This window comes from Chanodichthys erythropterus, chromosome 2, assembly GCF_024489055.1.
Source record: "Chanodichthys erythropterus isolate Z2021 chromosome 2, ASM2448905v1, whole genome shotgun sequence".
NCBI lineage: Eukaryota > Metazoa > Chordata > Actinopteri > Cypriniformes > Xenocyprididae > Chanodichthys > Chanodichthys erythropterus.
In genome coordinates this window covers 25,262,501-25,277,500 of record NC_090222.1, presented here as the reverse complement: position 1 = coordinate 25,277,500, position 15,000 = coordinate 25,262,501, and the positions used below count along the sequence as shown (strand labels likewise).

Below are 15,000 nucleotides of genomic sequence, written 5' to 3'. Positions count from 1 at the left end.
GAAATCAATCTCCTGTTTCGTAACAGAAAGTCATATTTTGTTTTGAAACCCCATAACATTTTCCTGAAATGTTGATTTATAACAATTTGAAAATGAATCCGATTTAAATAATTACAAAATATAATATTTCCATAACTGCGCTATTTTCATTTTCAGTCATATTTAAAGACCAAGAAGTTGTTGTCATAGTGTAACATGCAAAGCCCTGAATGTGCTCTTTACAGGACATCCAGACTTAAAACTGTGACATGTATGATGTCAGAGAAAATCACTCAAATATAATGTCCACTACAGAGGACAAAAGTCTATTCCTAGGTCCCAGGAGGATATAACAGTATGATAAACAAACTTTGTATTTTCGACAGATCAAAATTTAACACACTTCATTCCTCTGAAAATTCTTTTAATACTATATACACGCATGTTTTAAATTAAACAATACTGCATAAATCTGCGACCACAAGTTTGCTTGACCGCAAAACCACGTTCTCAGTAGCATTATGTACTTCTCACGAAAGAAACTAATAAAAATAAACGTGTGGCTAATACGAGTCTTAAATGTAATTCTGGATATTTATCTAAAGATAAGAATTCAAACTCACCTTGGTGTCAATTCAAACCTGTACGACTTTATTCCTGCTATGTAAAAGTGAATCTTTAAAGAATGTATTTGAGTTGAATGTGTTCACGAATCATACTGATACAGTTCTTGAGTTCAACTCAATGACTCGGTTCGGTCAGTGAATAACTTAAAATATTTGTAACACAAGGGCAGAGAATAGTTATATAGTGCACAAGACGTCTTTATGGTGCTTTTGGAGGTTGATCCCAATCTCCATTAACTTTTATTATATTGAAAATAAAGGCAGGGTATTTTCACTTTGTGTTCATGGGGAAAAAAGTCAAGTTTAAAACAACACGAGGGTAAGCGTACTTTTCATTTTTGTGCAAAGAACACTGAATGTGGTTTATAGACACAATGTTAAATGTAATTAATTATTTCCAGGAGCTCACTGCTTCTACCTTCAATTAAACTGCTAACAGTGACTGTAAATTAAATTGCCTAAATTACTACATTATTAGCCAACTGCATTCTCCAAATTGTAATGTTGACATGCATTCTCTGTAAAGCTGCTTTGAAACGATATGCATTGTGAAAAGCGCTATACAAATAAATGTGAACTGAATTGAAAAGTGTGAATACATTGTTGATAATTTGTCAAGCAGCAAACAAAATGAAAGGCAGGTCATGTTAGACAGAAAGAATCATTCTTGTTTTATTGAACAATTTACATTAAATGAGAATTTATTTCCTCTGTTGTTAGGTTCTTAAAATGTTACAGTTTCAAGGTTCTATTGACTACTTGAACGCTTAGTCTTGCATAATACAAGGCAAAAAAGAAACTATCATTCAAAATCTTCAGTTTTGAAGACAACACTTAAAAATACCATATATTTACAAAATAAGGGGAGTGAGGGGGTTTGGAGTGGAGAGTTCACCTACAACGTTGCCTCGATAATGAGACAAGCCTGTTAACTCATGGAATTTTAAAAGAAGTGCACAGATCAGAGGCAGAACACCGCCTCAACGCTTGCGACGGCTGGGAGACGTGGACCTGCAAGAGAAACGTGAGAGACTATTAGTGCAATCACTAGAACAGATCACATCCAGAACTTCATACACACACCTTAAACAGCTGTTGGATCAACACTGAATGAGAAAAGGGGGAAACCATATCAATCTCAGTAGCACTTGAGAAGCACAGCCCAACCATTTGTGGACAACTCTGGTATTACACATTCAACATTATGTGACTGCAAATTTAAATGTAACGCCTTAATTTAAAATGAACTTGAGCGTAACTTGAATTGCAACAGTTGTGACATTCTAAATACTATTTGTCATTCACACACAAACAAATAAAACAGTTCAACAATAAAAAAAGTAGAAAGAAAATGGATACTACCTTGATCGTGACTTAGACTTGTGTTTGCGGCTTGCCTTCTTACCAGACTTGTGAGATCTTTCCGTTGACCTTGATCGACTACGTTTTGATTTCTTAGACTTTTTTTCTTTGCTAACCTCAGGGGAAGGGGACCTGCTCCTGCTGGACTCTGAATCGGAATACTTTTTGCTAGCTTTGGCGGAGCCTTTCTTGCTAGATTTGCTGTCTTGCCGAGAAAATCTCTCACTGTGAGAGTCAGTCCTCTCGCTCTCTTTTTTCCGCCTCGATTTGCCATTGTCTTCCTCGTCCCTTACTGAACTGCCCTCGCTCTCTTTCTCCTTGCCCTTCTGTTTGTCTCTCTTTTTATCTAATTCCTTCTCTTTTTTTTTCTTCTCCTTTTCGTGGCTCCGGCTTCTCTCTTTCCTCCTGTCTCTGTCCCTGTCCTTGCTGGAGGCTTTCTGTTTCCGCCTGTTGCGGCTCGTACTGCGACTCCGGCTGCGCCTGCGGTCCCTGCTGCGCCGCCTCTCTCTGCTGCGGCTGCGACTGGCTTTGGACCTGCTCCTGCGGCCCCTGCTGGATCTGCGCTGCCGCGAATGGCTGCGCTTCCTGTGACGAGAGGAACGCTCGGGGCTGTGTGTGCGGCTGCTCCGCCTCCTGTCTCTGCCCTTGTCGCGCTCTGAGTGATGCCTGCGAGAGCTGCGACTTCGGCTGCGCCTGCGAGTCCCACGAGAGGCGGAGCGGCTGCGTCGCCTTTTCCTTCTGGGAGAGGAGGAGCGGGAGGAGCTGCGAGAGGAGGATGAGGAGGACGAAGAGGACCGGCTGCTGGAAGAGCTAGAGCTGGATGTGCGGCTATGTCGCTCACTCGGTGAGGGGCTGGCACTTCCTCCATTACGCCCTGTGTGTTCTTTGCTCACCCGCTTGACCTCACTGACCTCAGGCTCACTACGCGACCTGCGTCGCTCTACTGTAGGCTCCGCCTCCCTTTCCCTAACTTCCTGTTTGTGTTTGGACTCTGTCTGCTCCTCATAACCTGCCCTCTCTCTGCTCATTCTGTCAGATGCCACATCTCCTGAAAACAAACACACATAAAGTTATTGTATACATTTTACAAGGAGGTTGAATAATGGTTCTTTATTCCTTTTTCATCCAATAACACAAAATAAACAATTATTAATTTAAAGGTGCCCGCGAATGAAAAATTTAATTTGTCTTGGCATAGTTAAATAAGAGTTCAGTACATGAAAATGACATACAGTGAGTCTCAAACTCCATTGTTTCCTCCTCCTTATATAAATCTCATTTGTTTAAAAGACCTCCGAAGAACAGGCGAATCTCAACATAACACTGACTGTTACGTAACAGTCGGGGTGTACGCCCCCAATATTTGCATATGCCAGCCCATGTTCAAGGCATTACACAAGGGCAGCCAGTATTAACGTCTGGATGTGCACAGCTGAATCAGACTAGGTAAGCAAGCAAGGACAATAGCAAAAAATGGCAGATGGAGCAATAATAACTGACATGATCCATAACATGATATTTTAGTGATATTTGTAAACTGTCTTTCTAAATGTTTTGTTAGCATGTTGCTAATGTACTGTTAAATGTGGTTAAAGTTACCATCGTTTCTTACTGTATTCACGGAGACAAGAGAGCTGTCGCTATTTTCATTTTTAAACATTTGCAGTCTGTATAATTCATAAACAACTTAATTCTTTATAAATCTCTCCAACAGTGTAGCATTAGCAGTTAGCCACGGAGCACAGCCTCAAATTCATTCAGAATCAAATGTAAACAATATAACAGTATACAATACTCACATAATCCGACGCATGCATGCCGAACACTTTGTAAAGATCCATTTGAGGGTTATATTAGCTGTGTAAACTTTGTTTATGCACTGTTTAAGGCAAGCGCGAGCTCCGTGGGTGGAGAGCATGAGATTTAAAGGGGCCACACAGCATAAATCTGCTCATATTTAATGATTAGGCAGTTAAAAAAATTATAAAAAAAAAAAAATGTATGGGGTATTTTGAGCTGAAACTTCACAGACACATTCAGGGGACACCTTAGATTTATATTACATCTTGTAAAAAAAACGTTCGATGGCACCTTTAAAAAAATAAATGAATAACATGCGCACAAAATACCATTTAAAAGTTGTTGGTTTTTAACATAGAAAAGATGCATTAAATTGACTATTACATTGTTGCACAAAAATATATATTTCAAATAAATGCTGTTCTTTAGAACTTTCTATTCATCAAAGAATCCTGAAAAAAAGTTTGCACAGGTATTTTCAACATCGATAAATGTTTCTTAAACACCAAATCAGCATATTGGAATGTGACACTGAAGACTGGAATAATGATGCTGAAAATTCAGCTTTAGCATCACAGGAATAAATTACACATTAAAATATTAAAATGGATATATTGTATATATTTGTTAGATTTTTATAAATTATAAAAAAAATAAAATAAATGAATACATATATATTTATATATATACACACACACACATATGTGTATGTATATAAAGATTCTGTTCTCTGGTTTTACATACCTTTTATAGTCTGTGCCTCCAGTGCCAGCCTCTCCTGCAGCTGCTGCTGCTCCTCCCTCTCTTTGCGACGGAAGGCATCCTGTTTCTGGCGGATGCGGTGCTGCAGCTCCTCATCGTCTGTGTCTGATGAATCCGACCCCTTCGCGCTCCGCTCCTCATCCTCACTCTCGTCTGAGCCGTACTCACCCAGCCCTCCTGCGGCAACAAAGCCCCCTTCTTATAACAGACTGCAGGAGCATTGCATTCATAGTCGCACGCTAACAGTCCCTCCTTTCTCACCTACATAATACTTAACTAAAGCCCACCTTAATAAAAACATGCGTTTTATAATCTACTATAAAGTGTTGCTGGAAGCTAACCATTTTGAGAAGATCTGCTGCTTGAGCTCTTGAGCTTGTAACAGTTCATTAGAGAGCTGAGAACCCCCACAACCCATGTTTACTCCCCCCACCCCCCCGGTGGTCCTAAATGTAAAGACACTTACCAAGGCCGGTCAGAGAAGCCAGTGCATTTGACTGTGCCAGCTGTTTTGCAGGAGCTTTGATTCACATCAACAACAGGAACAACATGTTAAAACACATACAGCCACCACTTTCGAATAGGCAAGAGTCTCTAGAGATGAGGGTACACATATGCACTATTCACAAGAGCTGCCTTCGGCAAAATAAAATAAAAAAAATAAAGAAAAAAAGATGGAGAGAAGAAAGAGGTTATCACACAAAGTCGGTCAAACACAGGCAAACAGTGGAGGAGGAGAAAACCAGTCTGTACTAATGCAGTGTCACTTTTGAAATGAGTAGCCATCTGGCAAACACAGAAGTGAGGAAATACTTTTGTTTTACAGGAAGTAAATCTAGGAACGGATTTGACTGGGAACCCTTTGAAAGATTGCATTTAACTGCATCTATGTGACCATATCCACCCTCCCTCTGCAGTTTGTTTTCATCTTCTGTTGCATTAGCAGAGAATGGCCGCTGAAGATTTACACTTTTGCTTATCATAAAGTATTACCAAGGTGCATCAGTCAGACAAAAAGGCTTTATAAATATATATATATATATATATATATATCAGTCAAAATATAACCAAGTCTAATTTCTGTGAAAATGTGGCTCTTCCTCAGAATTAAACATGAAGCCACAGTTGCACAGACAGACGGAAACAGGAGCAGACCTTTGGTGGCTTTGCGATGAGTCTCTTTAGCCACTAGGAAGATCTCCTCATTTGTTACTTCAAGGAGGACTTCGGTGAGAAGAGTTTTAGTCATCAACATCTGCAAGAAGCAAACAGAAACGTGTGAGCAGCAACAGTCATGAGGAAAGGTGAATGCTAAGACAGAGGTATGCATGAACATACCAGCTGAATCTCTTTCTCCTCTTCGGTCATTTCTGGTTCACTTTGGTCTTCCTGAATAGGAGGAGAACTTCTACCACCGAACTCCAGCCTCCTCCTCTCCGATTCGCCATCCTCACCGGCACCATCTTCACCATCCTCATCATCACTGTCCTGAATTAAAGAGGAGTAGATGATTGGACCACAGACCACACGCTCACGGATGACATTAGCGCCGAGAGGTATTTTTAGTGTTAGTGTGCAACAGCTAACAAGCAATATTACAACTTAAAAGACTCCATGAAATTAAAGTTTTGTTGCTCAGTCCCTATCAGATAGTTTTAAGGTCATCTATGTGCTAGTTTATGCCTACAAGTTTTAGTAGATATACTCTATTGTTCAAAAGTTTGGGGCTGGAAAGATTTATGTAATTCTTAAGTCTCTTATGCTCACCAAGAATGCATTTATTTGATCAAAAATACAAAAAATATGTATATATATTTTTGCAAATTGATAAGTTTTCTATTTTAGTATGTTTTAAAATGTAATTTATTCTTGTGGTGCTAAAGCAGAATTTTCAGCATTTTTTCATAATTCTTTGATGAATAGGAAGTTCAAAAGCAATCATTTGAAATAGAATTTTCTGGTAACAACGTATAAGTCATTACTGCCAATTGATTCATTTAACGCAGCCCTTTTCTGAATAAAAGTAATAATTTCTTTAAAACATTTACTAACCTCAAACTTTTGAACTGCAATGTACTTAAAAATGTTGCAATGAAAAATACACCATCAAGAGAAAGAAAATTGTGCTTGTCGAGCCATTTCATGGAGTCTTAAAATTATTTAAGATAATGATCATGTCAATGAACATTTGTGCATGTCAGTGAACCCTGGGACAACAGTTGCCAAAGTAACCTCAGCAGGTTCCTTCGCTGTAAACAGGTTCTGAAAAAGATGCTTACAAATTTGCTCTTGCGTGGCAACCGAGGCCCATCACCTTCCTCCTCTACCATATCGCTATTCCTTTCATTAATTGCCATTTCAGCACGCTCTTTCTCCATCCTCTCCTTCTCCAACTTTTTCTGCTTCTCACGGTCCATCTTTTCCAGGCCTTCTCGAATCCATGCCGGCAAGGTCCTCCGTTTAACAGCATCTAGAACCAAGACAATGTCACCATGTGCATTCTTCTCTGTTTTTCTTATGATTCTACATTAATCAACATTTATAATCACCAAGAGTTGGCGCCTCTGGTTTTATTCCCATCTGGTTTGGGGATCTGGGCCGTTCTGGTCTGAAGCCAGGAAGCCGGTCTCTTCTGTTCTGAGGTCCGTCGGGCCAATAAGGTGCATGAAACCCGGTGGAGGGTGGCCCATATGCTGCCCCTGTTGGAGCTGCTCCATGCTAAGATGAAATAGAAGTAAATGTAATTTCAAAACATCTAGATTCCAAAAGATTGGAAATAACTTTTGATAACCCAGACCTAAGCAAGCATACCTGATAATCAAACTGATTGACACCAACTGGTCCAATAGGGTAAGGCTCAGGCTGACCCCCAAACCCATGACTATTTTGAGGAAAGCCCCCATGGTGTGGGTCTCCAGGAAATTCTAAACTATCTTGACTGTTACTGTCTTCTGACGGGTTGACAACATCCATCGGTCCTTGGCCAGGAGGAATCCATGCTTGTTCTGGAGGGTGAGGAGGAGGCTGGCCATGCATTCCCCACTCTAAAAACAATCCGCAAATAAGGTCATAATTTAAACACTTCTAAAATATCAGCAATAAAATGCATCTATATTCCTGACATGTTTATCTGCTGTAGCTTATCCAAGATGTGCGAATGAAATAGACATCAGAATAATAGGAAATAGGCAACAGAAAAACGCTAATTAAAAGTGCATGATTTCTTAAAACTATTTTAGCTGAAAATGAAAATTTCTTTGATGTATCGGCCAAATATTTTCGGTTTCTAAATTTTCGGTACATCACCATAGAGCAGGGATGGACAACTCCGGTCCTGGAGGGCCAGTATCCAGCAGAGTTTAGCTCCAACCCTAATCAAACACACGTGAACCAGCTAATTAAGGTCTTTAGGATTAGTAGAAAGTTATAGGCAAGTGAGTTTATCATCAGGGATGGAGATAAACTCTGCAGGACACTGGCCCTCCAGGACCGGAGTTGTCCATCCCTGCCATAGATGATCCTTTCGCAAAACACTTAATTGAACTGTAGCCTATAGGAAAGGGCTACTTCTACTTTATATCAAATAAGTGGTGACAGAGCATTTCTTTTATATTGTTAAGTACATCTGAGTAAAACTAATTATCGAAAAGAAAAAAGGACGAAGACCATCCATTAGTTGTTGACAGAGTGGAAACAGATCTGAATGAGAGCTTCCAGTTGATTGTGAGAAAAGGGCGCAAATACAACACCACAGAGAAGGCTGTTTTTTAATCAGAAGATCATGCATGGATTAACGGTTCACAATAAGATAATTAAGAAAGTCTGCATGAAATGGAAATTTTCTAAATGCATTTTATAAGTCATGTGACAAACAGTGCAGTAAGCAATGAGTCTTAAAGTGGAAATGTGGTTTACTCAATTTTTGTTGACAATCTCTTTAAAATGCCAGAGGTCAAACTGAAACATTTCTCTCACCTGGTTGCCAACCCCTGCCAAAATTGGGATCGCCTGGAAAGGCACCATGGTTATTATGGGCTGGAGGTTCCATGTTTTGCATCTCCTGACCATTGGGCTGAATGCCTGGTGGGTCGGCAACCCCTCCGGTAGATTCTTTCTGCGCTATCCATGCTTGTGCTAGAGCAGCCCAGTCCACCTGACCTGCAAAACGCACACAAAACTCAGAAGTTCACACAACTACATGATCAATGCATGCTATCTCAGTCAGTTAAAAACAATGGCCTAACCTGGATCCTGCTGATGCTGAAATGACTGCATCCACTGCTGCTGTGAGCCCAGAGGCCACTGAGGCCAGGGTTGTCCTCCCTGGTCCCACATCTCACCATGTGATTCCTGTGCCAGAAGCCTACATGTCAGAATATGCAGCACTGATATTTTAAAACACTTTATGCAATACACACGCAGGTGAGCAAGAAACAAACACTTTATTTGCGCATAAGGAAGAAATGATGATTGCAAATGAAGCATTTAAGCGTGTTTTGACTTGCTGTTTCCTTATAAGGACATGAAAAACAAACCCTGTTTTTTTTTTGTGCGAATCATTATATTTGTAATGTGACCCGGACAGCTGCAGTTCCGAACACACACAGCAGAGAAAAAAAAAAACAATCGCAAGCAGACTACTGCAAAACCAGACTAGAATGGTTTTTGCACCTTTAATTCGTATGCCGCGTGCTTTACAGTGTCTTTCTCTGCATTTACCTTGCTGTATTTCACTGAATATAACTATGACAAGAATAAATTAACACAAGCGTCGTCGTAAATCTGGCTATGCAAGCGTTAGGCCGCGCGTCCACAACATCAACAATCATTAAAACAATTGTTCAAGGCGGTTTAAATGCACAAACTTTACTAGTTCATTAATCGCCGCAACTGATCCCTATGAGAAGCGCAGGACTCTGAAGGAGTTCGCTGAAGATTTACAGACACGTTGCGATTCCTTACCTCTCCACTTCTCACCAGTAAAATGGCGATGAAATGATGACCCGGAAACAATGGCAGCAACGGTGACCTCACCCCCACACAGGCCCTCTAGTGGATATACATGACGTTCATAATAATAATAAACACATTTTTATTAAAATAATTAAATAAAAATGTATACAAAAATAATTAAATAACTTTTGGTAGCAGAATGTTTTTCAGAGTTTACACTTTTTATTACCAATTAATTTGACCCCTTCAGACATGAATTATGTTTCACTGAGCAAAAAAATGTTTATCCACTTGATATTTGCTCTTCTTTAATGTATAAATGTGTCTAAAATTTTGTGCAACTCGTTTTTTATTTGATTTTTTTGTTCATGTCCACTACAATGGACATCAGCTTAAGCAACAAAAAAAATCATATTTTAACCATACAGTTCTTATGAGCAAGAGTTTAAACACAATATGTGAACTATAGCTTTGACGAGTTTTGAAAAGAACACATAACTGTAACAAAGAGCAATGCAATAAGAATGTAGAGAAAATTTAAGATGATAAGATGAATTCTCAAAATACTTGTTATATTATTTTTGTTGTTTGCAGTGGGTGAATGGGAATAAGTGTGTATATGTCTGTGTGTGTTTGTGTGTACTTACTGTTTTTGATGAATATATGATTGTGTGCATATAGCATCAGGGCATCAGTGTGTGTGTGTGAACGTTTTTTTTTTTTTTACAAGATGTAATATAAGTCTAAAGTGTCCCCTGAATGTGTCTGTGAAGTTTCAGCTCAAAATACCCCATAGATTTTTTTAAATTAATTTTTTTAACTGCCTATTTTGGGGCATAATTAGAAATGCATCGATTCAGGCTGCAGCCCCTTTAAATCTCGCGCTCTCCGCCCTCGGAGCTCTCCACTCTATCATTGCATAAACAAAGTTCACACAGCTAATATAACCCTCAAAATGGATCTTTACAAAGTGTTCGTTATGCATACTGCATGCATGCGTCGGATTATGTGAGTATAGTATTTATTTGGATGTTTACATTTGATTCTGAATGAGTTTGAGGCTATGCTGCATGGCTAAAGCTAACATTACACACTGTTGGAGAGATTTATAAAGAATGAAGTTGTGTTTATGAATTATACAGACTGCAAATGTTTAAAAATGAAAATAGCGACAGCTCTCTTGTCTCCGTGAATACAGTAAGAAATGATGGTAACTTTAACCACATTTAACAGTACATTAGCAACATGCTAATGAAACATTTAGAAAGACAGTTTACAAATATCAATAAAAATATCATGTTATCATGAATCATGTCAGTTATTATTGCTCCATCTGCCATTTTTTGCTATTGTCCTTGCTTGCTTACCTAGTCTGATGATTCAGCTGTGCACATCCAGACGTTAATACTGGCTGCCCTTGAATGCCTTGAACATGGGCTGGCATATGCAAATATTGGGGGCGTACATATTAATGATCCTGTTACGTAACAGTCGGTGTTATGTTTAGATTCGCCTGTTCTTCGGAGGTCTTTTAAACAAATGAGATTTATATAAGAAGGAGGAAACAATGGAGTTTGAGACTCACTGTATGTCATTACCATGTACTGAACTCTTGTTATTCAGCTATGCCAAGATAAATTCAATTTTTAATTCTAGGGGCACCTTTAAGACCTAATGTCCATTGTGATGGACATCAAACTTAAAAAAATCCTGTGTTCTTCAGCTCCGAAAGATTTTCAAATGAACTTTGAATATTATCACTTGATATTATTAAGATTATAATAGGTGCAAGTTGATGATGCCATGAACATAGTTCTTCCTATAAAACATAAAAAAGGAGCTCCTCCTCCTCCTCCTGTCTAGTTGCTCGATCCATGCCTGTCTTTTGTGATGCCTGAAGCACAATCAGATTAAGTTATGGGTCATTCTTTCATTGTGATTGGTAGATCTGGGACCAATCAGTGACCAGCCAGTACTTATATTATAAAAACATAAAATCTTATTGGTTTAAACCAAAATCCATGTGATGTCCATTCCAGTGGATGCAGGGTCTGAAAAGGGTAAATGACTTTATCACATATAGCAATTTCTAACCAAATTATACCCAGTTAAATATTTTAAAGCTTAACATAACTAGAAAATTTAACATTCGTTATAAAAATTTCCATGACGTACATTACACTTTTAAAATTCCCCTCATATATCCAGGTTTTCAAGGACCATGGCATTCCTGCTTGTTAAATAAAAATATGTCAGCTTACATCTTGATTATTAGTTATTTTAAAGCTTGTTTTGTCTCATTTTAAATAACTTCTCGTGGGTGGGTCCCAGCCCCCTGGTTGAACTGCTGTTCTAAGTGGAGTGTATTAAAATAATAATAATAATAATACTGAATATATATTAACTTAAAAAGTCAGACCAGGACACCTCTGCATATTAGAAATCAATTTTGAATATTAATAAGCATAAAACTGATTAATAGGTTTTTAAAAATGATTATGAAAGCCATTTTAAAGGCCTTATAATACTACATGGAATTTGCCTCACTACTGGACCATTTAAATTAAAAACAGTAATGGGAAATGTGACAAAAATATTGAAATAATAACCAGTTCCCATAACTTACATATAACTTACATCCTATATGAACATACAGTACTAGAAATATACTGAATGTAATGTAATTGTCTTTTAGGTTCTCTGGTTGCAGTTTGAGTATTCAGAATTTAGTCTCGAAGACAAGAGCGTGGTATTGATCGACACACTATATTGTGTTGATGTTTCAGTGAGTAATTCAATACCATACTGCTACTGAAGCTTGTGTGGAATGAAGGAATTTAGAGGACAGACATTCAACAAATTAAGAATAACGTAAAGCACCCAAGAATTGAATACACCCGACGTTCAAGATAACCTCTCTGGCATCTTCAACACATAATAGCAGATAAATACACATACTATGAGTAAGAAATGAGAAGGCCATAACTCTGATATCCTACCCATCATACAGATTCATATCATACTCTTCTAGTTTCTAGTGTCCAGTGACAGGGAATATAATTCACCCAGCCTCAGACAAGTGTTACACTGCGCTGCCACCCCAAACAGACAGAGTTGCATTTGCAAGCATGACAGGAGAGGTTACATGTTGTCGAGTAAACCAGAAACACAGCTGGGTCAAAAAAGATAACAAGCATCATCTCTAACCACTTGTTATGTCTGCCCTGAAGGTATGAAGAAAAGCAAAATCCTTTTCCACCCTGACATGTCTTCACATTCAGCGGGTTCTTTTGAAAGCAAAAGCATCTCCACCCGTCTCCCATATCAGGTTTCTCTGTCAGTTCAGACCGAGGGAACGCATCCTATCATTAACTCACATTAAATCACTCGCACAATGTCCTAGAACCAGAGCCCTGCTTTAAAAATAGACACACACGCTTCACAAAGATTGCGCACTCTTGTTGGTGTCTTTACACTTGGTTGTAACTGATCACTGTCTAACGGCTTGATTTGAATGTCACAGAATGAGGAGAGGAGGAAGGCAGGAGGACAGGATCGTTTCGGACGTTGCCCTTTTCTGGATTCCACACCCACCTCCTCTTCACCAGTCAGCGACATGGTCTAAAACAGCGCGCCTTTTCACCCGTCACGCCGCATCGCAGCCGTGGACAGAGTGAAAATGGCATCCTGGGATTTGTGGCGACAGTGGAGACTAATGGTCGACAACATCTTGAGAGAGAGAGAGAGAGACAAGACACCCATAGACAACAAAACAATTCAGCCCACTCAAAAGGTTTTTGTCAACTAAATGTATTTAAATTATTTTAAACGATTTATACTTGATTATTTTCTCAAAATTCAAGCAAAAGCACAGCTTGAGGAACCCTGAAGCCTTATACACCACACAAATCTATGGTGTTACAATATCTGCCCAGTAAACAGAATAAATAGTATTGAACATGATACATACTTTACATACAATTATGTATATTTCTAATCTGTATATACACAAAACTTTCTCTTTATGCTCCTATATGAATTTAATACTTCGCTAAAGGCATGCACAAACAATCTCAACCCTCATAAACTGTAGGCACTGATCTGATGTAGTTATGAGTGAAAAATAATAATACAAAAAATTGTTTTCTATTCATATTTAGTTCTGCAATAGAAAACAATTAGGCATGAGGCAAAGACTAGGAATACTGCACCAACTCCTTAACCATTAGATATTGAGAAATATGTTATATCTCAGTTGTAAATTCTTAAAACCTTATAGAAGGACCCACTCTGTCATTTAAATCAAACTACTGATACGTTAAATAACATGAAAAATTAGTCTCGATCTAGCATATCAAAGTTAAATGTGTTAGCAAAAATAAATGAAAGAAAATCAACAAATTACAATTTATTATGTTGTCAGTCAGCCTTGTGAATTTAATATTTTCTCCTAACAAATCATGACATATTGTTTGTGCAGTGACTAGCTTGTGTGATCCAGTGCAGAATATGACAGGTTTAAACAGCTTTGAAATCAACAGCGGCATATTGTGCTGAGTTTCCCTTTCACAACAAAGGTTATAGACTCTTTTGGCACAATCTTCTCATATTATATATTCTATACATATTTTTACCCTAAATTACTCTTTGGCAATTTCTCCTGCAAAATGAAAACACACACAAAAAAATAAATGTCAAGCTCAAATATTACCTGTAAAATATAAATAACTTAAATTTCAGAATATTATTTTACATCAATAATAATGGCTCCAAATTTTAATTCAGATCATCTCGGGTAATGAACGAGTCAAAAGTTCAAGCTTTTAGTATATGGAATCCATTCTACTTTAAAATACAGGGATATAGGCATGCAGTAAGTGCTCGCTGTTGTCTGAGCTGATATTGCCTGTTGCATTCATCTGGATTGTGTCGAATTCCCAAGGTCGCACGGCTCTATAGCAGTTCTTCATAGAAAAGTAAATAAGCTTGAGAGTTCAGCACTCTGGACTCCGGTACAGTCTGTACGTTGGTGTCGCTAACATACACCCACTGGCCTTGTGGGGCTGAAATTGCCTCTCTGGAACCTAAAAAAAAAAAAGAAAAAATATGGAGATGTTGGTTTTCAGAGGAACACAAAGTGGCTGAGATGGGGTTGAACATCAAAAAAAAACATCCAGATTGCATTACTAGTCATCAATGTTAGCATTAAATTCTTTGTGATTTTTTTTTTTTTTTTTTTTTACAGTGAAACACAATCAAGTGAAAAATAGGGCTGTGAATTAAATTTAAAAACTGAATTGCAGTTTTTAAATCATACGGAAGAGAATTAGGGCCAAGCAATTATAAAAAAATAAAACCATATCGAGAATAAAGTTGTTAAATTTAGAGAAAATGTCGTTAAATTTCAAGAAAAAAGTCTAGATAAAATGTTGAGAATAAACTTGTTAAATTACGAGAAAAAACTTGTTAAATTTCAAGATAAAATGTTGAGAATAAAGTCATTAAATTATGAGAAAAA

The 15,000-nt window shown here is 38.1% G+C and overlaps 2 protein-coding genes across 6 annotated transcripts in view; both read right to left on the bottom strand.

Moving 5' to 3' along the window:
* Nucleotides 1-1,240: 1,240 nt before the first annotated feature.
* Nucleotides 1,241-9,534, bottom strand: pnisr (PNN-interacting serine/arginine-rich protein). 2 transcript variants are annotated; one of them, XM_067406112.1, is made up of 12 exons: nucleotides 9,492-9,534; nucleotides 8,774-8,879; nucleotides 8,505-8,687; nucleotides 7,341-7,573; nucleotides 7,079-7,247; nucleotides 6,809-6,999; nucleotides 5,868-6,017; nucleotides 5,685-5,784; nucleotides 4,996-5,049; nucleotides 4,512-4,706; nucleotides 1,968-3,015; nucleotides 1,241-1,616 (listed from the first exon to the last, which is right to left on the bottom strand). In XM_067406112.1, the coding sequence occupies exons 2-12, from the start codon at nucleotides 8,862-8,864 to the stop codon at nucleotides 1,586-1,588; spliced, it is 2,445 nt and encodes an 814-aa protein (XP_067262213.1). In that variant the 5' UTR covers nucleotides 8,865-8,879; nucleotides 9,492-9,534; the 3' UTR covers nucleotides 1,241-1,585. The 2 variants fall into 2 exon arrangements, with proteins under 2 accessions (XP_067262213.1, XP_067262222.1); XM_067406121.1 differs by lacking the exon at nucleotides 9,492-9,534 and adding an exon at nucleotides 9,249-9,270.
* A 3,753-nt stretch (nucleotides 9,535-13,287) lies between these two features.
* usp45 (ubiquitin specific peptidase 45) overlaps nucleotides 13,288-15,000 on the bottom strand; it is a 40,217-nt gene continuing 38,504 nt past the window's right edge. For all 4 annotated transcript variants that reach the window (XM_067406098.1, XM_067406057.1, XM_067406065.1 and 1 more), the window contains one exon: nucleotides 13,288-14,566. In XM_067406098.1, coding sequence (XP_067262199.1) covers nucleotides 14,477-14,566 — 90 coding nt within the window. In that variant the 3' untranslated portion in view covers nucleotides 13,288-14,476. The remainder of the gene's footprint in view (nucleotides 14,567-15,000) is intronic.